We start from the raw sequence: 25315 nt of genomic DNA on the forward strand, positions 1-25315 counted from the left end.
TTAGACAATTAAAAGTTGAATTCATACACAAAATGTTACTGTATCTTGATATATTTTAGCTCTTTTGCATTTGAGCTAAGATATCTAAGCTATCTTCTGAAGCCATTGTAACTCCAGTTTTGGAATTATCTCTGTATTTATCTGTCATCACATAAAAGTTAGTCTCCAGAAGATTTTATAAACCATTAATACAATGAATCTTGATTTTGCTGGAGTGCCCAGTAGTCCAACCTTTGATATGTATAGGAAGAGAATGAGCCTCAGTGTCATTATCTGGGTAACTATACTCAATTGACTGGCATGTTCTTTATCAGGGATTGTTGGCTTACCAGGATTGTCGGTATCTTATTGAAGTGGATGGAAGTCAGGAACCAGATTGTGTCTTGGAGGTAAGTAAACTATGCACCAGCTAAGTTAACCTCCACTAGAAAATGATTTCTCAATTCTGTGGATTGTTCTCCTGATGGCAAAATTTTAAGTTGTGTTTAAAGCGCATTCATTTACTATTAGAAAACATGATTTTTGAAATACTTGCTTTCCTTCCTCTATTGTAAGATTCACTGCTCTGCCTCCAGGCTAACATATATGTGGCATGAGAATATTTTCAGGCAGGCTACAAACTTTTGTATTATGTCCATCTGGTTTCAGTGCTTTTTCTGATCTGTATTAATGTAAATTATAATGAGAAATTAAAACATTTTTGGTATGATATATTTACAAAACTGGTTTATTTGATACTTGTGTCTAAAATATATTTTGCATAATGGAATATAATTTTTATAAATTTTGAAGTTGTTTTGCAATGTAATAGAAGATCTTTGATTCTTGTAAGAATTCTGCTGAGTGCTTGTGTCTAGATTTTTAGCTTGTAACAGAGCAACTTGTTCTTCCTGTTAAAAACCTACAATGATAAATTTTGAAGATAAATAGTATTATGCTCTGCCTCATAACTAGAAGTTGCTTCAAATCAGAACCTAGAGTATGGGGTTGAAAATTAAGTAGGAGATTGTTTTTGACAAGGTAGGAAGTAAACTTCTCCTGCATTTTCTCCTCTGTTTAAAATAAATTGTATTATTTTAATTCTCTAAGTTAATTATTTCAGTGGATGCTTAACTCTACCAAGAATGGCCCTATAGGAAAAAAAACCAGTCATTTTGCAACATTAGAACATACAATTTCCTCATTTATGATCCATTTGTGAATGTTGCAACACAAAATTTATAGTAAATGTAATCAAGTTATGTTGTGATTCCAAGCATTTTACCTACAAGTAAGGCAAAGGCCTATAATAAAACTAGCCCGAACATGACAGAATTTGCTTTTTATTTCAGGAATATTTGCATTCAATCAATATTACAGTCAGAAAACTCTTCTAATAAACTTAAATATCATCTGATTCTCATTGGTAAATATTTGGTTTAAATACCTTTCATAATAAACTACCCAAAATTTGTATTGCTTCTGAATGTGCCTAATCTGATTTCCCAAAGAGATTTGCCCCTTTTTCCAATTGGAGCTCCTCTGAGTACTTGCCCTGCCTTGGGGGAACCTTCACAGTCTTGTCCTTTAGTAGGCTTGGGATTCACAACATAATGAGGAGACAGGAGGGCTGTGATTTGGCCTGTGTCTACTAAATAGCTTCTTAAAACTCAGCTCAGTAACTAGCACGAGTCTGAGTAAAAAAGTGGGCCTTGGTTTTTACGTAGCCATTATATAAATAATAAGTTACAATTTAAAATAGATTTTTAGGGGCCCTTCTGAAGACAAAAGCAGTTCTGATTTATCACTGTTGCTGCTAGAAATGAAGGGATGGGACTGTTTTCAAGCTAATAACAATTTATTGCTCAGATAAACATCAATCTCAGAGGCCATGAGATTTTAGAGGAGCAAGCATTTGGCCATAGCTCAAGAGTAGTCACAAGTTTCTTTGTTATAAGGCAATATATAATTTTTAAACCAATAGACAGTTGCCACAGGATTTATTTTGCTTTTCTAACCTATCACCTTTACTTACTTCTACTGCACTGGGGAGACTTGTATCCAATGGACTTCTAATTTACAGGCACACATATGCTTCTATTATAACTTCTAAACTCTTAGCTTACTCTGTACAACCACACCATTACATTATAAACCCTTCACCATCTTTTCAGTAAAGTTTCTCACTTACTTAAGGCATATTCTCACCTACAACTATAGAAATATAAGTTTATGATTTTTCTGCTTAATATCTGTGTGTTGTATTTTTACATCAATCTTAGCTTCTTCTAAGGCTGCAGATCAAATCCTTCGGTGTCTGTGGAAGTTTCTGTTTTTCCAGAATGGTACTAAATCAAGACTTATTTTATTTCCAGACAGTGGTAGGCCGACTTGAGTCTATGGAAGTTCAAAATGCAGCTCCTGTAATCAGACTCCAAAGTGAACTAGAAGAAGAAACGCTGGAGGGAAAGCAAAACGTAAGTGTGCTTTTTTAAAGTGTGACTGACTAATAACTAGAATTACTTTTCTGCTGTAAGCTTATATTACAGCATCTTTGTTTCACAGCAACCAGCTTGTTTTACCATGCAGTAAGAGCATTTTGTAAGCATTGACCTTTCAGAAATGAGAATTTAAAGTCATTCTGGGACTGAAGTCCACTTAAAAAGTATGAAAATAAAAAAACCCCTGTGATTCCCAAAAAACCATGTAATAATTATAATAAAACTTTGAACAAAATGTTTGTTTTAGTAATAGAGGAAAAAATAATTCCTTCCAATGAAATAAAGAAACTTTAGCCGAAGGATAACAATCTCAGCAACTGACTCTTAGCTCAGTCTACTCTTTTCCTGAATAAGAGCCAACATGCTAATCCAAATACAGCAACTTTCTGCCTGAGATTACATTTGTTCTATTTCCCTGTAATTAATTAGAAACATGACAAGTTACTGCTGAATTTTGCTGAATCATGGCAATTATAATTTGTGTCAATTATAATTTCAATTAACTTCCAAATAAACCTGAAAGCCAGAAGTTTGGCATGAATGTCATCACCTATTTTAAGTTCTGATCATTTTTCCTATTTCTGAAACAAAACTGAATATATGAATAGAAGTGTAATGGGGAGACCCCACATTTTCAGGGAAATATCCCTCCTTTTACTTCTTTGTTTTCTCAGTTCTTAACAAATTCACAAATGAAAGACTTTCTGTGACAGGAGTCATCTGTATTTATTATTTAGTTAGTTTGTATGTTTTAGCTTGTGTGTAAGCTTTGAGTAACCACAGCATTCAGGGCAAAGAGTTCTGCATCATGACTGAACATTATGCACAGAATTGCTTCTCTTTGTGTTGAACCTGCCTTTTAGCTCAGTGTCCTTCAGTATGCCAAAGTCAGTGAATAGTTTGGTTTTCTACATCTGCCTTCTACTAACCCATGAGTTCAGATTACTGTCCTGCTGTTACATAGCTATACTGAAGAATTCCAGTCTGTAAAATTTTATTCCTTCTTACACAACAAGCTTGTTGTGGGATTGATCAATTATATTACCTTTTTCTGAAACTTATCCAATTTTGCTGTGTCCTTTTTGAGATTAGGGCAGCAGGAGGTACATTTAAATATTACCCTTGTAAAGACAAGGGTAATATTTAAACAATTTAAACATGAGCCTTCTCTTTGTGCTCAACATTCCTGACATTCAAGTTGGTGTTCTGACTGCTCTTGGGCATTGAAAAATGCTTTCACAGAGAGTTCTATTTCTGAGTAGTGACAGTCAGTGAAAATTCATAGTTTTCTGTGTAAAAGTGCTATTTTAATCCCTGCCTTTGTTGGTTCTTAAAGTTCTTCTGCAGCTCCTCACAGCCAGCACTTGTCAATACTATTCTGAATTTAGAGTCACCATGACTTCAGGATTCACTCACTATTCACATTCTGTAAAAAGGCTATTAAACTTATTCCTATAATATTATATTTCTGCATGGCTAAAATAGATATTTTAATATTGCTATTCCTGACACATATAATTGTCCTTTTTTCAAACCCTTTAGAAGAAATCTTAGCCATTTTCTTTTGTCTTCAATAAATGGCTCTTTACCATTTTAAACTTCTAAAAAAAATAAATAAAGCCTGCAGGAACTATTTTAAGTACTATTTCTTTTAAACAGACCTGAAAAATGAAGTAATTTCTCTTTAAAACTGTCCTACAATTTTGAAATAAATATTTTTTATTTAACAGTTAAAAAAACCTTAATGTGTTTTTCTTTTTAATTTTGTTTATTTTCCATCAAAAGGTTTCAAAAAAGTCTAATAAAAAGGCACATGAAGACAAAAATTACACTTGCAATTATTGCTATTTTAATAAACAGGATGAACTTCTCCGGGCTCTGTCATCTTACAAGCTGATAGCACCCAGATACCGATGGCGTAGGAGCAGGTGGGGACAAGTGTGTCCCGTGGCTCTAAAGGAAGGGGACATTGTAATGGGAAACCCAGAGTTTGCTGTCAGGTTAGTGGAATTTGACACTCTTAATTTTCTTATCTGTTTTATGAGATGTTTATATTTGCTAGCTTCTCTTCTGTTTTAAGTTTTCTAGGTAAAATGTATGTACTGTCATGCCAAGAGGCATTGAACAAATTTGTATTGAATCCACGACCTTACCTCTTACCTCCAATGCCAGTTTCTCCTTGTAAAGTATTCGTATTTGGTCCTCCATTCTCTGGAAGAACAACTATTTGTAATGAAATTGCACACAATTATAAAGGAAAGGTAGGTTCATAAATGTCTTACATAGCAGAGTATCAGCTGGGGCTTGTCAATCAGTTAAGCACATTCTTGTCATGTTGTTAATATTCACATTATAAATATAGGGATTACAGAGGAAACACAGATTTTAGTGAAATTTGTTTTTTTATAAAAGTAGCTACAGATCAAGAATATTTTTATATACCCTCTTATATTGCCGTTGTCTTAGTATTAGAATACTGCAAAATAACTTTTGTATCTAAGATAATTAAATACAAATGCAAATTGAAAGCAATTACTTTTTCAAAAAGACCCCAACCCTGCACTTGAATTACATGTAAATTTTTCTGAAATCTGCAGAACTTTTCTAAATCCATTTTATTTTATAAACATTGTATCAGATGCTATATTTGTCTTCTGTGATATTTGTATTTTTTCAAATCCTTTCACTAGGTTCTTGATATGGACATACTCTTTCAACAATATAAAGAATCGAGAGAAAAAAATGCTGAGGAAATGCGAAAGGATGCACTAGAAAAGGCTATAGCAGAAGTGAAGAATAGATTGGAATCAGAAGAAGAATCAGAAGAATCAGGTGAATAAGCTGTTCTGTGGTCTTTGAAGCTGTCTTATTTGCTTTACATTATTTAACTGAAGCAGTTGCTGTCACTTTGACTTGAAAAAGTTGCAGAAGTTGTTATGATTGCTGGGCATTAAATATGAACTAAAAGAACATGCAGTGAAGGGAATAGCTTAGTAAAATTCAGTGTTTATTACGTATATATATTTAAATCCTTTGAATTTGAGGGCCATGTGAAAAAGAGTTTTCTGAACTCTGAGCTGAAAGAAGAAATTTGTTCTGACTGACACTGGTTGAAAACATTCAATTTTAATGACTTTCTGACAAGTTAAATCTCTGCAAAAATGAAAGTCTCATCCAGAAAGCAGCTTGTCAACTGGACTAATGTGAATCCACAATATCCAGATTTTTCACTTTGGAGCAGCCTTCCAATGATGCTGCCACAGATGGCACATTCATAAGTCGCTCCAGCTCTGGTCACATTTAGACTTCTTAAGCTGCCTAGTTTTCTGCATAACAAATTCAATAAATATATTGCAAAGGTGAAAAATAATATGTTATTTTAGTCTCTTTTAAGCAAAGTTTGTATTTTTTTCAAGGAAGTTCAGTGGAGCCTTTTCAAAATTATTTCTTTTGAAATGAAAATACTCCATTGAATTAGAATTGCCTTTTTATAGTTAGCTCTAGTTATGGTTCTAATGGACAATGGGGCAATTTTGCCTTATTCATCTAAGCAAAGAATTGTGTTTGACTTTCACATGGGTAGATACATCTAACAAGAGGTCAGTGTATTCCTCTAGTGCTGCAAAACTGGTGCTGACAGTGATAAAAAATCATTGGCATTGCAGTAAGAGTAATGATGAGCCATGACACCAAAATTGAAACAGTTAAACAGTGTTACATTCCAGGTTCCTGACTATGTAAATACTTTTGAGGACAGGGATGTTAATCCTATTAGAATTAATGAGAAATTAATCCTAATTAAAAATTTTATTGCCAAACTGAAGTACAAACAGAGGATGTATATTCCCTTACATATCTTTTTGTAGCATAAAATTGTTTCAGAATTTTTTAGTAGATAAGGAGATGCTTGAGTTTGGGCTGCATTGAGTATTTTTGCAGAATGGAAATTGTTGTATTGCACTAAAATGACATTATTAAGATGCTGCCCCTTTTCTAGGCACCTTGTAACTTGGCAAAAATAACCTTATAAATGTGTACATTTGTGCGTGTAGAAAGTATCAATACAATCATTGAAATATCTTGATATAAAGACTAAATAAGGCATTTTTTCCAAATTACACTAATGGTAGATACTGCAGTTGGCTAAAACAATTCTTCACCTAAATTCTAAAATTCTTCAAATTTTATCAAATTAATTGTGAGTTAACTGTGAGTATTCCTTATAAAGCTTTAAAATAATTATAGTTGTTGTGCCAGCAATTAATAAGAAAATGTGGAAAAATAATAATGTTTTGCTCATCATAGGGAATGCAGGCAACTTTATTGTTTAAAATACACTGCCTTGATCTAAAATTCGTATTGATTGAAAAATTAGTTTGGTAAACCTTTTGATTTAGGAACCAAAGGGAAATAAAATAAATGGAAATTCTAGTGTGCTGTAAGTGCCTGATTATTCTGGTACAGAAATGTCATTCTGTTCATATTGAAACAATATTTAGCTTAGAGGTGGAAAATACTGTACAGTTAAAAAGGTTGTGTTTTTTATACTGAGAGAGTAAACAAAGATCTTAGTTTATGAGACACACTCTACATCTGCATTCAAAACTGGTGTTTGTTTCTTTCTCAGAGCAATTGTGTATTGCTTAAAAATGTATCCTGTGCTGAAGTTATGATATAATGCTTTATTTAAGTCTTAATTTCAAATTTCTTTGTGAAGTTAATTTAAAAAATCTGTGATGTTAGAAATACCAGAGATAACTGCTGACCACCCAGAAGTTCAAGATATGGTAGAAAGAGCCATGAAAAGTGTGTCATTCTCTGAAGATACAATGTCATCTCAAATGTACGCTGAAGCACTGGAGGGAGCTATTGCAGGGGTGAGACTACAAGTACTATGTAGCAAAGCACTTTTTTCCTAAGAGGAACTTCTACCAGTTTATGCATTATCCATATATGTTCTTAGTTTTTCCATTTGAGAGATCAGTTTCATTTATATCACATAGCCCAAAAGCTTACATTGATTGAGGAGACACTGAGGAAGATCATGAAAGACAAATCTAATGAAGACTATTCTATAGTTCCTTTATATAAAATAAGAATATATGTGTGCATGTGTGTATATATATTCACATACTTTTACAGAAATTATTTCTGTCTTGCAAATTGCCTGAGCTACAAATTGTTAACGGCTGGGAGAATTATCTGACAGATCATTGTCTGCTTGCTCTATTCTTATATTTGTAGTCACTATTAAAGAACTGAACACCAGATGTAAGAGTTTGAAAAGAATTGTTTATGAAGATCTATCCAAGTATCTTTAAATGTTTTGAATTTGTTCAATGGTATGTAACTATTGAAACTGGAGTGTAAATTCTTTATAGGCAAGCTTAAAAAATCACTATTCCATTAGTCTCTTCTTGTTTAAAATGTTTTTCATTTCATTCAGACATATAAAGTTATAAATGTCTTGCTTTTTATTGACCTGAAATGGCAATAAGGAAAAATTATAGCATTTAGAAAGTAATTTTGTATTGTGCTGTCTTTTTTGTACAGCTCATTAAGTCTTTTTATATTCCTGAATGTGACATTTTCTAACAGCTTATGAAGACGAACAAAGACAGGTTTCCTGGTGCTTCAGAAAGAGGAGGGTGGGTAGTGGATAACTACCCTCTGTCAGAAGACCATTGGTCAGCCTTATTAGAGAAAGGACTTCTACCTGACACTGTTGTCTGTCTGAAGGATACACAAAAAGATGGTTAGTAAATGCACCATAATGCAACTTTATAATTTCTTTCTTTATTTGCTGTGTTGATATCTGTATATAAAACAACTTGTGAGAAAACTAGTAGTTATGTCCTATTTATAAAAGCTTCAGGGTCTGGAGAATTAATCATCCAGTGAATCAACAAGAGTACCACAATTTCTTACAATCTGGAGTTAGGGAATTGCTGGAATTTAAACCAGAAATACTTTGCTATAACAGCAAAGAAGATTCCTCCCATTTTAAATCAGTTTTCATTTTTCTCCTATTTACAGCCAGAAGGAAATACCAGTAGACTCTTGTAGCATCAGATTTTTGTATTCTTTGGCTGCTGGCTGTCCACTACCTTGTGATGTGGCTGTTGGTCAAATTTCTCCGCCTTGGTTTTCCCATTTGCAAAATCAGATTAGAGGTATGAAATTTCTCAGCTTGAGAGAAGAGGCAAGGGGGGAAATACTTGTATGCAGGGGTATCCTGTTCTCCATTCTGGGATCAAAAATAAACCCCAGTAACTTCCTACCCAGATGGATACAATGGCTTCATATCCATGAATTCAGAGTAAGGGATTTTTACTTTATTCTTTCCAGCCAAAAGGAAGATTGGCACCAAGCATCAATAACTGAACACGTTCATGTACTGTTCAAAGTTTGTCTGTCAAATGGTGTCTTCATAGTTCCTATTTGCTTGATTCATACCACATCACAAGTTTAATTGATCATTGGCAATGTTTGATCATTACCTGTTCAACCCAGTCTATTCTCAAAAAATCTTTCAGTGGCAGAAACTTCCATTGAAGAAAGGCATGATGGGTCTATTCACATATTGTTCAAGAAAACTCTTTAGGTGCCCAGCATTGGAATCAGTCCAGAGATCTTTTCAAGCCCTTGTCCCTGAATATAAAAATCAACCTGAGAAAATCAAGGTTACACAGTTTACTCAGAACAGATTTCTTATTTTAAAAAACCCCAGCTTTTCAGAAGTATGTCACCTGATGAGCAAATCATCCTCACAACTCAGGAATAGTACCTAAACAACTTAGTCACACGGCTTTGTGAAATTTTGTAACTAAAAGTGTTTCAGTGTGACCAGAGCTCACACACAGACTAAATAGTAGCTGAACATTGCTATGAGAAAGTTCTAGATCCGTATTTGCAGAATCTGTCATTCAAGACTTCATCTCAGACACTTTTGGAAAGAACATAGGGGCAAACTGCATCTCCATGCCTCATCTTTGCTTCCCAGCCATTCCAAGCTTCTTGAAATGTTCATGAACATAGTTTCTGGGACACAGTGCATAGTCCTTTCATACAACCACAAAAAGCATCTCCTTCCTGTAGTTGATACATGGTAATGAAGTGTCAATACTGTGTGCTAGATAATAAACATCAGGAGTCTACCTCTAGCCTGTACTGCAGGGAGAGCACTGAGGTGGGAGAGATGCTTTCAGAATTATATTAAATTTCTCTTCGCTTCTCAGAATGTTGCAATTTAGTGAATTAGTTGGATAGAAGAAAAGGTTGACTCTTTTCTGGTCAGTAACTACTCCTTTTTTTATTTAAATATATTTTCTTTTTTATTTTTTATCTTTTGAAGGGAAGAATTTGGGAATTCATAGCAGAGGCTTTCAAATTAAGGCCTCTCTAAGAACCTTCCTATTATGTGCTTCCTTCCTGCAGTATACACCTCTCTGCCATTTGCACTAGTTCTCAAAACCTAGCTCTGAACTACTTGCTGTAATCTGAACAACCTATTTTATACTCTTGTTAGTATAAAAATTTGGCCAAAAAAATGTAGCTTTTTGCTTATGGATACATTTCCTTGAATTTAGCTATTTTGTTTCACTTTATTCTTTTTATTTGCACAATTGTGTTGACTCTTTACTTGATTCCCACTCATTTCTGTCATTTAAATAGTCATGTAGTTGTGAAGTTCACATTTTCACAGCATTTGAGTCATTACTTTGTAATCTGTTCCCTGACTTGTCTAAGCTCCCATAAGTCCACTGATGAAAAAAGGTTTCAGCACACAGCCATATAGAAATCTATTTGTCAAAGTAAATAAATCAGTAGAGTTCCTAGTAGGAACAGCCTACTCTTAATTTCTACCAAACAGCTGCGTAGTAGAGGTATCCACATTATTTATATTTTTACTTGAATGTTTTTCATTTTTTTATTCATAGCATTCTTTGTACACTTGAAAATAAAATAAATATCAGAGTAATACATGGTATATGAAAGTATAAGATAAATCATTTCAGTTTTTTTTCCCTTTATAGCCTTCATAACCTTCCAATATTCAAGATTCAGTTTTTTAGGTGCTTTAAATTTAAAAAAAGCTCTAAAATTGTATAAATCTACAGCGTCATAACATTTCAGTGGTATATATACTTTTTGTTGACTTTAGAAGAAAGTTGTCAACTATTTATTAATTGACATTCCTAACACAATGACTTTAGTTTTATACAGATGCATTAAAGTCATTATTGTCATGCAATTGTGCTGCAGGAGCCTGTATACTACGCAGAGCATACCTAGCAAGTAGGAATGAAAATAATTCTAAGATTTTGGAAAGACCAACACATGAAGCATTAGAAAAGAAAGAAGATGATGCAAGGTAAAATATTCCAAATATCTGACTGTATAAAATGAGCACAAGAAAATTCCAGCCTCACTTTGTGTTAAAGGAATTAGTGCATTTATCACACAAATTATAAGACTAGTTATCATATGTAGGAAATAATCCAATATCTGTTGTCTTTGGGGAATATTACATTTATATCAGTACATATGGTGGCAGTAAAATCTCTTTCTAAATGCTTTTTCATTAGCCTTTCATTAGTCCAACCTTCTAATGCAATGAGACAAGAAAATTTTAGATAATAAAATACATATGATTTTTATTTTTACAACCAAAATTATATTTCCACATCTTTACATTTAATATATCTGCAACTTGCTTTAGTGAAGTATTTGTAATGGTCTTAAGATAAATAAACTTTTATTTACAGCGAAGAAATGGAAGAAACACTGACATCAGAGGAAGATCAGTCTCCAGCTGCTGCTGAGGAGAAAGGTGTGTATCATTTGACTTCTGATCTATTTATTTGCTTCAATCAATTAGTGGTTTGATTTTCCAGTTTTTATTTCCTTTTTAACATTCAGCATCTAGAAAAATGACTTTAGTTCCTCTCTTCACTGGTACTCTCTTCACACATTTCTTTGTGTCATTTCTCATGGATGTTACAGAATAAAGATGATTTCCATTAAATCAGTCAGCACTGTTGCAGTTTTCAATAAATCCAAAGGATGGGATTCTGTCTCTTCTAGTAACTTTTTCAAGTGGGTTATTAACTGTCTTGAAACTACTCATCAAAAAATCTCTAGCTCTTTAAAAGTTACAAAGCATTGCTGGAACATAGTCAATAGTTAATGAGAAAATCACAAAGTTGTCTGATTTTCTGGTCTTCCTCCAGTAAGTTCAACCTAAGTAATTAAAAGGGAATGGAAATCAGTTCAGCAGTGTCTCTCTTAAGATGAATTGGGAATTGCTCAATCTGATACCAACACACATTATGAATTGCTGAATCCAGAAGCCCAGCAGAGGTGAGGCTGCAGCAGCTCTGTGTCCCCAGGACCATGCAATGAGTTTGAGCATGTATTCCCATTTCACTTTCATCCTCTTCTTACTCTATAATCCATGCTAGTGGATCCAATCCACTTTGATCTTTCCTTCTCCTTGCCTTCTCAGAAAAGCTTCCTAATGTTGTAAATCTCCCACAATCCCAAACTGCTTTTCCCTAGACATCCCCTAGTGAATCTCATGCCCTGTAGGCAGTAATACACCTCAGCCAGAGAGCTTCTCGGGGTGACCCATCTCAGTAGATTTCACACCCAGACAATGCCTTCATCATCATCTTCTAATGGCCCTGAGGGCTATCAAGTCAAGGTTATATTTGTTGTGACTAAGTTTTGGGGGTTCACCTATCTGTTATTGTTTCTCATCTCCTTTGTGCTTATGGAGATTAGTCTTTAACAACATAACACCATAAAAACTAATGGAATTCTGTGTATTACACAAGGTTCCCCCTCTGGTAACAACATAAATAAAACATTTTGGATAAAGATGTTCTTACTTTGTTGCTTTCTAAATTGACAGAGCCACATATTTTTTTGTTTCCTGTAAAGATCCTACTTTTTATCAGAATTGTATTTTCCTTAGTTTCCAACAGAGAAAATATAATTGTCCTGGGCAGAAGTGAATAATCTGTAAGGAGTAAGCTTTTGGCAGCAGACCAGCTGTCACAAATAGGCTGGATTTTTGCAACTCAGATTCTGTCAGTTGGATTGAGGCTTATAGTTCCATATAGTTTCAATGGTTTGAACCTCATTAGTCCAAAAAGCTGCAGAGTTTTACTTCCCTCTTAACCTTCTTTAATCACTGCCTAGCTTCTTAGAAGAATGTTTCTGTCTGATTTGGATCAGCTGTCATGATGAATTACTGTGCATAAATATCTGTCTCTATATTAAGAACTAGGCTGGGGACTTTGGAGTATTTTCTTTCTCTACTATACAGTCTCAAGATTTCCCATTCATAGCCTAAATTATCACCCAAGGCCTGGAGAGGAATTCCCACTTTCATTTTTCCTCATCAAGAATCTAGACTGCTATTGCCATTTTTCTTTCAAACACAACATACTGGTTTCTTTACAAAATTACTATGGTCAAGCTTAAGTTCTGTATTACCAGTATGTCTCACATACGTTCTCTTTCCTGACCTAGTCTGGCATTTATTTTACATATATATTTAACAAGGCCTAAGTTGTAAAGGTAGTATAAGATAGACTGAATAAGATAGAGTGCTTTTAAATTTTACTGAGGTAACCTACTCAGTGAAAAAAAAATACTGTAGCTTTCTAGGGTTCTTTAAATTGCATGTAAGGTTTTTAAAAAATCCACATTATACTTTTTTATAGTTTCTAATAAAGCACATAGCTTTTCTCCAAAGTGAATAAATCCTATAGTATTAAATATAAAGGCTTCTACAAAGATACTTTGTCATCCTAATCTCAAATAACAAAGTTATTTCATAGTAGTTTGGAATATCTAACTAACGTTGATCTGAGTACATCAAAACAACATTTAATGATTATAGAAGTAATAATGTCATGTGGTCTTAAGACATGTTAAGTCCTTGTTCAGAGAAAATCATGTTTTCCTACACCTACATTTTATTTCAATAATCAAACACTGACTCACCAAAACACTTCAGTCATGCTGCTCTTAGCCTGCATCGTTTTATTTCACATGTAGTGCCATCAGCACATTGACTGCAGCTTTTCTCACATGTGACATGTCTTTACAGCAATATAGATAAATGTTCACGGTTCACGTTCCCAGTTTGTTGGGTTTTTGTAATATATAGCAATTATAATATTTAAAAAATATCTCAGAAAAAATACTCCAGAGCCCAAATCATACTCTTTTGGTCTCTCATATATGGTATCCTATGGGAATGGCTCAAAGCTGCACCAGGAGAGGCTTGGCTTGGGCATCAGGAAGTGTTTCTTTACTGAGAAGGTGGTAAAACACCAGAACAGGATTTCTAGAGGTGTGACTGATGCCCCAAACCATTTAAGAAACATTTAGGAAATGCCACTAATAACACACTTAAACTTTTGGTTGGCCCTGAATTGCTCAGTTGATGAGCACTGGATGATTGTAGGTCCCTTCCAACTGAAACAGTTCTATATAAATAGATGCACATTTTAATAATCACAGTTTTTATAATGTCAGTGGAATCTGGGTTTGCTTCAGCACTGAACATATTCAAGTTTATAATATTGTCTGTGTTTAAAAGGAAAAAATGGTTCCAGTGATGAACAAGGTACTTCCACATGTCTTAATGAGAGTAAAAGTAACTGGAGAAGGAGACTTCATATAAATCTAACAAATGTATTTAAGTGAGTTAAGAAGCTAAGTTCAATGCTGAAATGTCTGCTAAAGATATAAAAATCAATTTATGTGGTAACTCTTGCTTGTAATGTCTCGCTGAAAAGTATAGCCTCATATATTTTTTTCATGTCCTTTGACACAATTATTCTGAGAGGTTTTTTTGGGGAATTTCTTTATTTAAGCATTTTTGCAGAAGCTTTGCATGTATGACTGTATTTATACTAGGAGAGAGCTATATCAATTCATGAGACTATATGAGACTTTCAGCTGTTGTAGAGGAGTTCTCATCTTGAGGCAGATCTGTGGGTTTTCTCCAATCTTCCTGAAGTAATACTTGGCATATTCTTTTCCTGCCACATTTCTGCCAGAGATTACTTCCTTTCTATAGCAAACTCAACTGGAGCACACATGCTTATGTCTCAGTAGCTCAGGCTGGTGTGTTTGTAGAACCCAATTTTCATTGATGTCTCTTCTGCTGCTCTTGCTATTTGGGCAGAAGTTCTTGGCAAAAATAAATTGGCAGCTGGGCTCATAATTCACCTCTCATGCTTGTGCTTTCACAGCTTTTAATATCATTATTAGTTATATACTCTTTAATATGAATCCCAACTCTTTAATATTGATCTTCTTTCTCATTACAGATGGTGGAGAGTTGAATCAATACCCTTGTCTTGGGCTTTTATTCTATTTTCATGCTTTTTATATTTTTATCGTCATGTTAAATTCAGTAAGATATTTGAAACAACAACAGCAAAAAATAATGAAACCTGTTCATGTTAGTGCATTTCCTATTTAGTCTTTGAAGATAAATACTTTTTGGAATCAATTATAATTATAACATTTACCAGGCAGACAATGTGTGCTCAGTCCTACAGCCTCTAAATATATTTCTTTTGTTTTTCTTGACTGACTTGCATCTTGATTTGTGCTTTCCCCTACCTTTAACTGGAGGCTTTTCAGAGAGAGAGTTTGGACAAGGACAGTTTATTAAACTGGAGATGAGAGATTGCAAATTACTTGCAAACTTCAAAGCAAGCTCTAGTGATATTACCTTCACAGTTTGTTCAATGTTTAAGCAAAGCTGCATGATCTTTAAAGCCACTTTCTGCTGTCATTTATAAATCAGATGTGATAATTGCATTTTAATACCTGTAATCCCACCATTTTAGGCAGAGAAATTTCAAAATTTGAAAACCAGAAAGTTTAGGAAGAACTTCCTCAATTAAATGCCAAATACCTTCAGTTCTTAAATTTTTTTAGCCTCTCATTCAGATAAATAAAGACTAAGGAATATTGGTGGAGAACAACTATGCAATGTTTTGCAGAAGAAAAAAGAACAAAAGCCTATGATTAGAGCTATCAGTCTTTCTGGAAGCTCTTGTCACTTTCTGAACATAAAAAGAGAAAGGACATCTTCTTAATTTACTTCACTTAATGTCTGTCCATCTGTCCTCTTTGACCCTATCCAGTACCAGTCTTGTAAATTAAATAGAACTATAATCTAATGAAAAGATATATGAAATCTTGTAACAGCTTTCTTTCAACACTTTGAAGGCAACTCATCTTTAGTGGAGATGGTTGGCTTTAGTTTTTAAAATATACATTTTAGCTTTTATCTGCTAGAATTTTTAGAATATTTTAAAGAACAAACCAGAAATAAATCAAATAGCAACCATTTTATTTTAATAGAAGGTTGTTTAAATATACATATTTTTATGCATTAGAAAGAATCGACTTTGTTTGTAAACCAAAGTTATCTTTCCAATTAAAAAAATCAGTACATACAATATAAGTTTGTCTATTGAGCATATTTCACTGTAACATGCTGGAGATTATTTAGCAGTGTATATTTATAAGTAAGAAATGAAAAGCCTGTATAAACAAACTACAGTCTGTTTCAAAAAGGCAATTGAAGATACATTCTTAATGAAATACAGATCAGTTCCAAGAAATGAAATGTGTCACTGTTATGGTATATTTTGCCTTTCTGTTTATTTTGCTAGTTAAGCTCTAATGAAGAAGACATGCTGGCTTCTGGTGTGTCTGCGTCAGCTTTGGCAGTGTTTCAATGAGAAGAAAAGAAGGACTTTTTCCTCTTTTTTAGTGTTGCATATGGACCAAGGGAAGAAAAAGTCACAGATACTAAGATACTAAAGGCTCTCTTTCCCCAGCAATTCACTTAGAGAATGTGGGGGCAGGAAGCCTTCAAGGATTGTTTGTCTCTATGGTAACGATGCTCAGTAAAAGCACAGAACATGCAGAGCAAAAGAATATGAGAAATTGGCATATAGACATTCCCTACAAAAGTCCAAGATTTAAGGCTGGGGAAGATTGTTTCCTATCACCACTGTGATGAGAAAATTAAATTAAGAACAGTACTGTTAGGTAGAAAGCCACCTCCTTAGAGAGAAAGTTGTTTGCATTTTTATAGAATTTATTTTCAAACCACTGCTGTCTTTTCAGGTATTTTTCTTGACTATGTTTTTAATTTTTTAAAAAATACCTCCTCACTGTGAATAACCTCACCAAGCAGAGTTACTATAATTTATATCTAATGGCAAAGGTACAGCTGCCTTACTTGGTCCCTGGTGAGACAAGCTAAATGTCAGGGAGACAACATTTTTGTCATAAGGTTCAAATACCTGAAACAAAACCAAATGAGGTTTGGGTTGTCTGATTTTTGGTCTGTCTGTTTTCACTGGGAATGTAAACCTTTTTTCTTTTGTTACTTCTCCCCTCTTTCCATGGGAAAGTTTCTCCAGTTCACTTAGACCTGGGTAAGCTATTTAAGAGTTCTATAAGTGTGCAATAATAGCTGCTGGATATGTTTCCTTAAGCAACAAAACCTTCTGGATACAGGTATTCTGTTGGAATTATGTGTCAAAAGTGGCAAAACAAAGCTGGAACACATGCTGGTCCATCCTTTCCTATTATATGGCCTGTCAGGAGAGGTAACATGAATTGTAAGTGCATCTGAGATAAAGATCATGGGAACTACTCTTAAGTAGTTTCATTGCCGTGTTCAATATTGTGTCTCAGATGATGCCAGATATTCATTTCAATCTCTTGTTCTGCTTGTATATTTCCAAAGTGTCATGACCTGCTGAGAAATGAGAGGTTTTTAAAGGGCTGGACTATTAAGATGATCTGTTGAAAGCCAGATCCAGCCAGCCCTCATCCCATCTTCCATGTGTTACTGCTGTGGATAGGGCTGTGGTTCACAAGGCAGCACATGTGATTTTTGCAGTGTGACTGTTCCAGGGGTAACATGTGCAAGCAGCAGTTAGTGTAATCCAGTTATTAATGTATCCTTTCCTTCTCTTCTTAAAATCTGTGTTCCTGAGGGAGTCATCATTACATACTGCATTAGAGCTGCCCAAATGTGAGCAGGTTTTACCTGGCTAAATCTCTGTCTCATTTGGAATATATCACTGCAGAATGCAATATAATTAATGGCACCATTTGCACAACATATTTTAATGTACATAAAAAGGTATATTTATGTTCCTATTTAGAATCATGGTAAGAGGCAAAAATGTCATTGCAGGGTATATAAAATGACATATATAGAATGAATGTCTAGTTTAGTAAAATGCAAATGTTTGCAGGCCTTTTCAAGGGAATCCATTATTTCTAATTCAAGATCAAACTATTTGAAATTTGCAAGGTGTTTCTCCTTGCTGATATTCCCTTTTGCACTTCGATTTATGTTTAGACTAATAATCAAATAAGAGGAAGGTTAGCTACTAAGATGTCAGTCTAATAGCTGTGTTGTTTAAAACCAAAAAAATGGGGGGGAGATGTATTAAGTAATGGTCATTATAAAAGATCACAAAAATACTTCTTAAAATGCTTATTTGCTAATAAATTTGCAGTATATCTTGGCTGTGCAGTGATATTGCTGGAGCAGGGGCTGACAGCCTTGAGGGCTGACAAGGGGCTGTGGGCAGGTGTGGGGAGCCCAGGGGGGGCAGGGACAGCCAGGCCCAGGGGTGCCCTCAGGTCACTGAGCCAGCACATGAATTGCTATAGAGAGCCCAACTTACTTCAAACCTCAGTTAGTCAAGGATATAGTTCAGGTAAATGGTGGTGTTGAGAGAATAAAAGTTTCAATGTCAAAAGTAGAAGAATATAAGTATTTAGAAATGTAGCCTATTTCTAGGGAGCTACATATTGTGACACAGACCCTTAAGAAGATGTAGACATTGCAGTGCCCAAAACTCCCATACTACCTCTAAAGTGCTGATTTCATGTAGGGACTAAAGGGTTGTAGAAATAGGCACAAGTAGCAAACTAGCAAGGCACCAACCTTAGTGGGGCATGAAGGAATTTCAAAAGAAGGGGTGTGATGTGGTCCTTGTTCTGAGGGAACTTGCATATCCCAGCAATATTGGCACTTTGAGGTGATGCTTTAGTTGGTAGAATATTACACCAAAATTAGGCAGCATCTTTACTCTGACCATTAAGTTTCAAACTGTTTCCTGCCAAATCTTACTGGTACCTAATCACTGAAACCCAGCTACATTATACACTTTTTGTCTTTTGGCTCTAATTTGGAAAATTAAATGTTTCATTTGCAAATTTCTTTAACAGTTCACAAGAGGAAATTGAGAGGTACTTGGTTCTGGGAGGAAATATGTTTTCTTAATGAAGAATATTGTAACAGGGCAATCTAACCCTTCATAAGCCAGAAAATTTGTTTGGATTTTTCAGATTGGGACAAACTCAAAATGAATGTTACAGTGCTGCAATTTGACAGAGTGAGCATTGGCCTGCTTAATGCCAGAGAGTGACCATAAAGCATTGGGGTTTTAATGTTTTGAGGTTATGTATTTTTGAGAAAGTAGTCAAACCTTTTTACATACAAAGCATTACAAAAGACTTTCATTTTAGTAATACCTCTGCTTTGTTCATGTAGGAAGTTACATAAGGAAGAACAGTAGTAATGGTCCTTTTTATGCAAAAAATCAGTTGAAGTTCATTGGAATAGGCTGATAATGTTGTTACTTGTGTCAAAATCTGTTCATGCTCTTTCTAAAAACAAGACAGGAGCAACAAGAGAAGGGGAAAATTTTGGTGAAATAGAAAATCATTCCATTCACTGATAAAATTTTTTCTTGTATCTTCATTTCTGGCAAGAAAAAAACACAGCATATGCTGTAAGTCTCAGCAAACTTAGAGTAATATCAGATCATTGAACTCACTGCTCTCAACTGCTTTTCTGTCTGTTGGCTGACATCACTTATTAAGAGAACACAAAAGAAAAATGACAAGAAAAAAAGACAATCAGAGTTGAAAATGAGAATAGGAACAGCAGCAACAACAGCACATTGCTGCTGCCAGTGACTAAGTCTTTATGGTGTCATATAGGCACTTGGGTATCATCTTCTAGCTGAGATAGGACTTTGTCTCAGGACTTTCAGGGTCTAACAATGTCTGAATGGATAGTAATTGCAGCCCTATCTAGCTCCTAATTGGAACCTTTTTTAATGTGTCAATATTAAATTTTTGATTCCAAATCTGTTGTCAATATCAAGTTTTTAATTCAACATCAACTGTCAATATCAAGTTCTTAATTCCATCTGTCTTCTTCAGCAAGAAATTGTGGTGGAAGGAACTAACCCCTTGTTTATTTGCTCACAGAGTATGACAACACATTTGGTGTGGTTTTGTCATGTTTACAATGTGTAGTACCTGTGATTTTCTTATTTATATTAATGCATCCTTTTAGTCTCTAACTTCTGTCAGCTTTCTGTGAGACAGTGTTAGGAAACATGCTTGGACTGATCTTAAACAACAGACACTACAAATTTCTGCATGTTCCTTAACAGATTAAAGTATTCTCTCTCTCTCTCTTAATTACTAAACAAGCGATTGTATGAAGACGTGGCTTCCTTAAAGCCAGAATTCCCTGTGAGAGTTTCCCAGTTCTGGTATTTACAAAGGGAAGTCATGATAATATTTTTTTACTTTATTTTCATTTATTTGTTCATTCAAATTTTTCCCATACTGGCATGAGGCATGACTATATGGAGAGTCTGTCAAAAGCTGATCATTGAATCATAATTTTTAGATTAATGTATTCTGTTTTGTATATCTTTGCAGAAAGAGTCATACTTATTTTGAGTGCTGATTTAAATAACCATATGCAAATATAGTTCAGCAATTTGACCTCATTTATTTTCCTGGAGAAGCCTCAGTGTATAGTGTATCAACATAATTAAACAATGAAGTGTCTTTGTAAACTATTAATATAATAATTCATAATTATGGGGAGGAAGAATCATTAAAAAGTATACCATGATTTGATTTGAGCAATATAAAAATAGTCCTAAAGAAGAATGATGGTTTTTAAATGTAAAACATTTTAGAGGAGCATTGCCTATTTTACATTATTTGATTTTCAGAAATCATACAACCTGAGTTTGCAGAGGATGGTTTTCCAGATACAGAAGAAATGAAAACAATTAAAATGAAGATTGACCTTTTCATGAATGATTGGGAAAATGTGGAATCAGAAATCAGGACGTCATCTCAAGTTCAGGTGGTTGTTTTAGAGATTGCTGAGCAAACTCCAGAAAGTCTGCTTAATCAAACTGTGCAGGTTATGGAAAGTAAGTAATACTGTTTATGTGATTATTATCACTTCAACTATCAAGAGAGATTTTGGGTAGCTCAAGCAACAAGCAGGTTAGGGAGTAGGTTATACTCAGTTTGATATTGCTAATATGAAGAGGGTCATACTGTGTTCTCTGAGTCAGCTAAAAAGCATAATAGCAGCCTTCCAGACATCTAAGAGTGGGCGAAATATATATATTTGAAAAATATATATAATTTGGCTATGCAAATAGGTGCATAATAGCTTGCTAAACATTCTGAAAGCACATTTCCACAGTTACTTGTTATATCTGTGTATGCCAGGATACTGGTTTGAGAAATGGACAGATAGTGAAGGTTCACTAATGTGTAATATTCATTGGGTTAATGAGTCTTTCAGGGTGTGTAATAATCTAACCTAACCACCTGCATAGACTGGATTTCAAAACTGAATTTTACATTACATTAATTATTTTAAATTAATATTTCTTTGGCAAATCACATTTCTTCATTTGTGTGGCTTTGGTAAATTTTGAGCACTGAATAAATAATACTTCATTTTTCCTAATATCACTACAAATCAAGTGTTTTATTAAACAAAACATCTATTGTTCTGGCTCTATAATAAACTTGAAATTTGAGTGATGATTCTTCCCAACAAGTAACAGGAAAACTGTTGCAAACAGTAATGGTACTATCTGCATGTGTTTGTATAATACTTTTGCAATACAAGTTCCCATTGAAAATACCATTTACTTCAACCAAAAACAACCTGTAGAATTTCCATTTTTGGAGGAAGCAATATACTAATTTCCACATCTGGGGAGAACATTTTATTCTGTGAGTAGAAGAAATGCAAGATGCAGTTGGCAATATTTTCTTCCATGTATGTGCTTACTTTCATGGACAAAGATAATATATTCTGATATAGCCAAAGGATAATTATTGAAACAGAAATAAAAACCCTAACCTTTTCAGAACCTTTTAAATATTATGGCTGGGAATTATCTGATGAAGACTTTGGGGAGGAAGAACAAGATCTGGCTGCTGAAGCGGAAAATGAGGAAGAGGAAGAGGAAGGTGAAGAGGAAGAGGAAGAGGAAGAAGGGGAAGAAGAGGAAGAAGTAAGCATGCCAGTTTTTATCTATTTATGCTTTTATTATAACTCCTTTATTTTGTGTTTGAACCTAAGCTCAGAGAAGACAGATTTTGCTTGATCCTGATTTTTTTTTTGATCCAATTGAAGCCTTCGTACAGAATAAATATTAGTATGTGCTTTCACTACATTTCTGTGTTGTAGCTGATAGTTTTACTACAGCAAGAAGCTCAAATACCACCATGCTAATAGAGAGAATGACTGTACCTAGTTTTGCCAGATGGCAAGGAGGGATTTTATTAAAGAAACAAATGTGAACTTTGATTTCTGTCAGCTAACAATGATTCCATGAGCCACCATGTAAACATCAGAAGATGCCGAGTCCTGTTCCATTTCAGCTATTAATAATTTTCACACACCCACTTTAATGAAATTAGAGGTCTAGCTTTGCCTTTCTATTTTCATCCTGTATTGGAAGATTTCCATCCCCGAATTTAACAGTACAGGATATCCACCGACTGAGAGAGCAGTATTGAATATATTTTTTTTAGAAATTAACTTTACTGGATAAGTAATCTGACTTCATAACACCAGCTCTCACTGTATTTTGTGAAGAGGTCTACATTTAAACAGATCAGTTTCAAGGACACAGTAGGAAAAGATCTTATCATAGATACTTCTACCCTAATTTTGGTCCTCAGTGGCTAACTATGGTATTCATCATATTTTTAATTTAATTATTTTCTCAGTAATTCTCCTGGACAATTTGTTTTCTGACTCATAATCAAAAAAGTGTTATTTTCATGGATTTATTTTCAGCATGCAAACTGTTTTGAGAATATCATCCTAACTCAATTGTCACTTAATATATTTGACATTATTTAATCTGATCTACTTAATCTAAGTAAACTCCTGAATTCTAAGAGTTCTTTAAAATTTTCATATTTTCAGGATGAAGAAAAAATTAAGCAAAAGAAAAGGCATATGGGAGACACAAAACACTTTTGTCCAGTCAGCCTGAAAGAGAACTTTGTCCTCTACCCTGGACTCCAGGAAAATGGAGCTAAATATAAAGAAAAGATTTATTACTTTTCAACTTCCGACTACAGAGATAAATTTTTGAACAACCCCGAGGAGTATGTGGCTCACAATGAACCACTACAAGTGAGAATCTTAAAATTTAAAGCAGTTAATAGCAGATTAAAATAACTACTTTACATTCCCATTTAGATTTATTATGGCTGGTTTTTTTCAAAGTAACAATATATTAGGCAAGTCCTTGAAGCAAATAAAATCCATGGCTTCCCTAGTGATTTTTAATATAAGTTTGAATTAGCACATTTAATTAATGATGCAAATACAGCAGAAAAGAGAGGAAGATTATAAAGGCTTGCAATAATATTAAAATGTGTTTAAAAAATGACACATATTGGGGGTTTTGTGGGTTTTTTGTAACTTGAAAAAAGGAAAAAGAACAGAAGATTTACCAGACTTGTCTAGTGAAGTTTCATTTCTACCTACTGATAGTAGGGTTGTAGATTTGTTTGGTGTTTCAAGAGAGCAGGTAGTTTAGTTGGAACAGTAACAGAAAATCTGGGAACATTAAAATAGAAAAGTATGTAACTGTTTTTGATGGATTCTTTCATAATGATATTTTTGAAGTGAAAAACAGTAGGGGGTGGGTGCAGTGTAAACTCCAAGATGTTACAGAATATTCTGTTTTTTTCCTATAGGCTCCTCCTTTACGGGTGTGTTTACTTGGGATTCATGGAGCTGGTAAAACTACTTGTGCACGAGAGATAACAGATAAATTAGGCATTTTCCATATTCAATTCGAAGAATATCTACAGGAATTGATTTTACCCAAAACTAAAAGGAAAGTTGGGCCCCCTTTTGATGAAGACCATGAAGATGACAATAAAATACCAGAGGAACTGGAAGACCTCTCTCAGACCATAACTAAAACTGAAACAGAAAAAACCAAACAGGTAATAATAATATTTTATACATCCATGCGCAAAATAACCATTTTCTGGCCAGAATAGGAATTTCCTATAAAATTGTAAAAATTGTAAAATTATGTTAAATTAAATACTTGATGAAATTTGGAAATAAAATTTCATTATAATGTTTTAAATATCACAAGCATTCCTCAAAACATTTTCAAGAGTTATACACAGGTTTTTTCTAAATATTAGAGATAGATGCTAAATGCCTAATGGAAGACCAACTGAGGGGGAAAAAAAGGTCAAGGTCAGAATAATAATGGGAAGACATGGTTTCCTTTAAGTGTTTAGTGCATGTGTTCCAACTGCATAGGACTTAAAAAATGTTCCCCAGCTGTGCTCTTTGCATTCTCTTGGAGCAAAAGAATAGAATGCCCCTACCAACCCTTTGATTTGATCATCCTTCATTAAAAAAATCAGAAATATTCATCATTAGTAACAGGGTAAGCTAGTATTTTTTTAACGCAATAGGTTTCTTAACTTGGATTTTAGTGTTTCATTGCCTATTGGCAGCAGTTTCAAACCAGAAAAGTAAAGCAACTCTTGGGTAGCATAAAATATGCCTTGTAGCTTAACTAAAAAACTGTTTCTAATAGCTCATGATAGTTCATGATACTGGTAGAATAATAATTAATAATAATAATAATATTATAATTAATGAATTATAATTTTCAGAAAATGAGTGCTTTTTCTTTATCAGATTGACTACTGGCTTAAAATCCTTATAAATGCTCATTCTAAACCCTGTCTCTTACAGAGAGGTTTTTTTTTTATTAGGCAGTGATCTGCTGGGAGAAAAAAAATCCACAAAGTTTTAAGGCAAATGAATTCTTTAGATAGCTATGGATATGATAAAAGCCATTCATTATGTGGAGAAGTCTCACCACAGGTACACAGCATCTGAATACTTCAGAAATGTGTCGTAAAAAACTGAAAATCTATCTCTCACCCAACAGAAATAAGGATTTATCCAACACTCAAAGATTCAGGAAGAAATGTGTTACTGCAACACATTTTAAGAACCTTTTTTTTAGTGTGTGCTCCTGATATCTGCCAAGTTCCCTCAAGTTACTAGTCCTCAAAGATCTTCAAACACTTCCTACTGCAGGATTTAAGGAAGGAGGCAGGAGAGGCAGCAGGCTACAGAGCAGGAGGCATACAGAAACAACACTCAGGCACAGTATTAGGAAGATAAGCACCCAATGGAAGTGGAAAGTAATGAGGGCTCTGAATTTAATTTTATTTCTGCTCTTTTACAGCAGTAAAAAAATCTAGAAAATGTGAGTCTGACACTGAAACATGGTCTTTGCAAGTACACTTTAATCTGTTGCCTAGAGGGTTCTGTGTCTAACAGGAAAGCCTGGGTAAAAAATAGTGCTACTCAAAAACAGAATAGGATCAAATTTGGGATCATTTAGGTAAAC

General features: G+C 34.2%; 1 protein-coding gene across 1 annotated transcript in view; it reads left to right on the forward strand.

Moving 5' to 3' along the window:
- AK9 (adenylate kinase 9) overlaps positions 1-25315 on the forward strand; it is a 59505-nt gene that overhangs the window by 12703 nt on the left and 21487 nt on the right. The window contains exons 8-20 of the mRNA XM_059842311.1: positions 315-389; positions 2355-2456; positions 4341-4480; positions 4561-4741; positions 5171-5312; positions 7224-7357; positions 8079-8235; positions 10746-10854; positions 11249-11313; positions 20600-20806; positions 21768-21913; positions 22837-23049; positions 23619-23873. Of these exons, the coding sequence (XP_059698294.1) occupies positions 315-389; positions 2355-2456; positions 4341-4480; positions 4561-4741; positions 5171-5312; positions 7224-7357; positions 8079-8235; positions 10746-10854; positions 11249-11313; positions 20600-20806; positions 21768-21913; positions 22837-23049; positions 23619-23873 (1926 nt within the window). The remainder of the gene's footprint in view (positions 1-314; positions 390-2354; positions 2457-4340; positions 4481-4560; positions 4742-5170; positions 5313-7223; positions 7358-8078; positions 8236-10745; positions 10855-11248; positions 11314-20599; positions 20807-21767; positions 21914-22836; positions 23050-23618; positions 23874-25315) is intronic.

Source organism: Haemorhous mexicanus, chromosome 3 (assembly GCF_027477595.1).
Source record: "Haemorhous mexicanus isolate bHaeMex1 chromosome 3, bHaeMex1.pri, whole genome shotgun sequence".
Taxonomy (NCBI): domain Eukaryota; kingdom Metazoa; phylum Chordata; class Aves; order Passeriformes; family Fringillidae; genus Haemorhous; species Haemorhous mexicanus.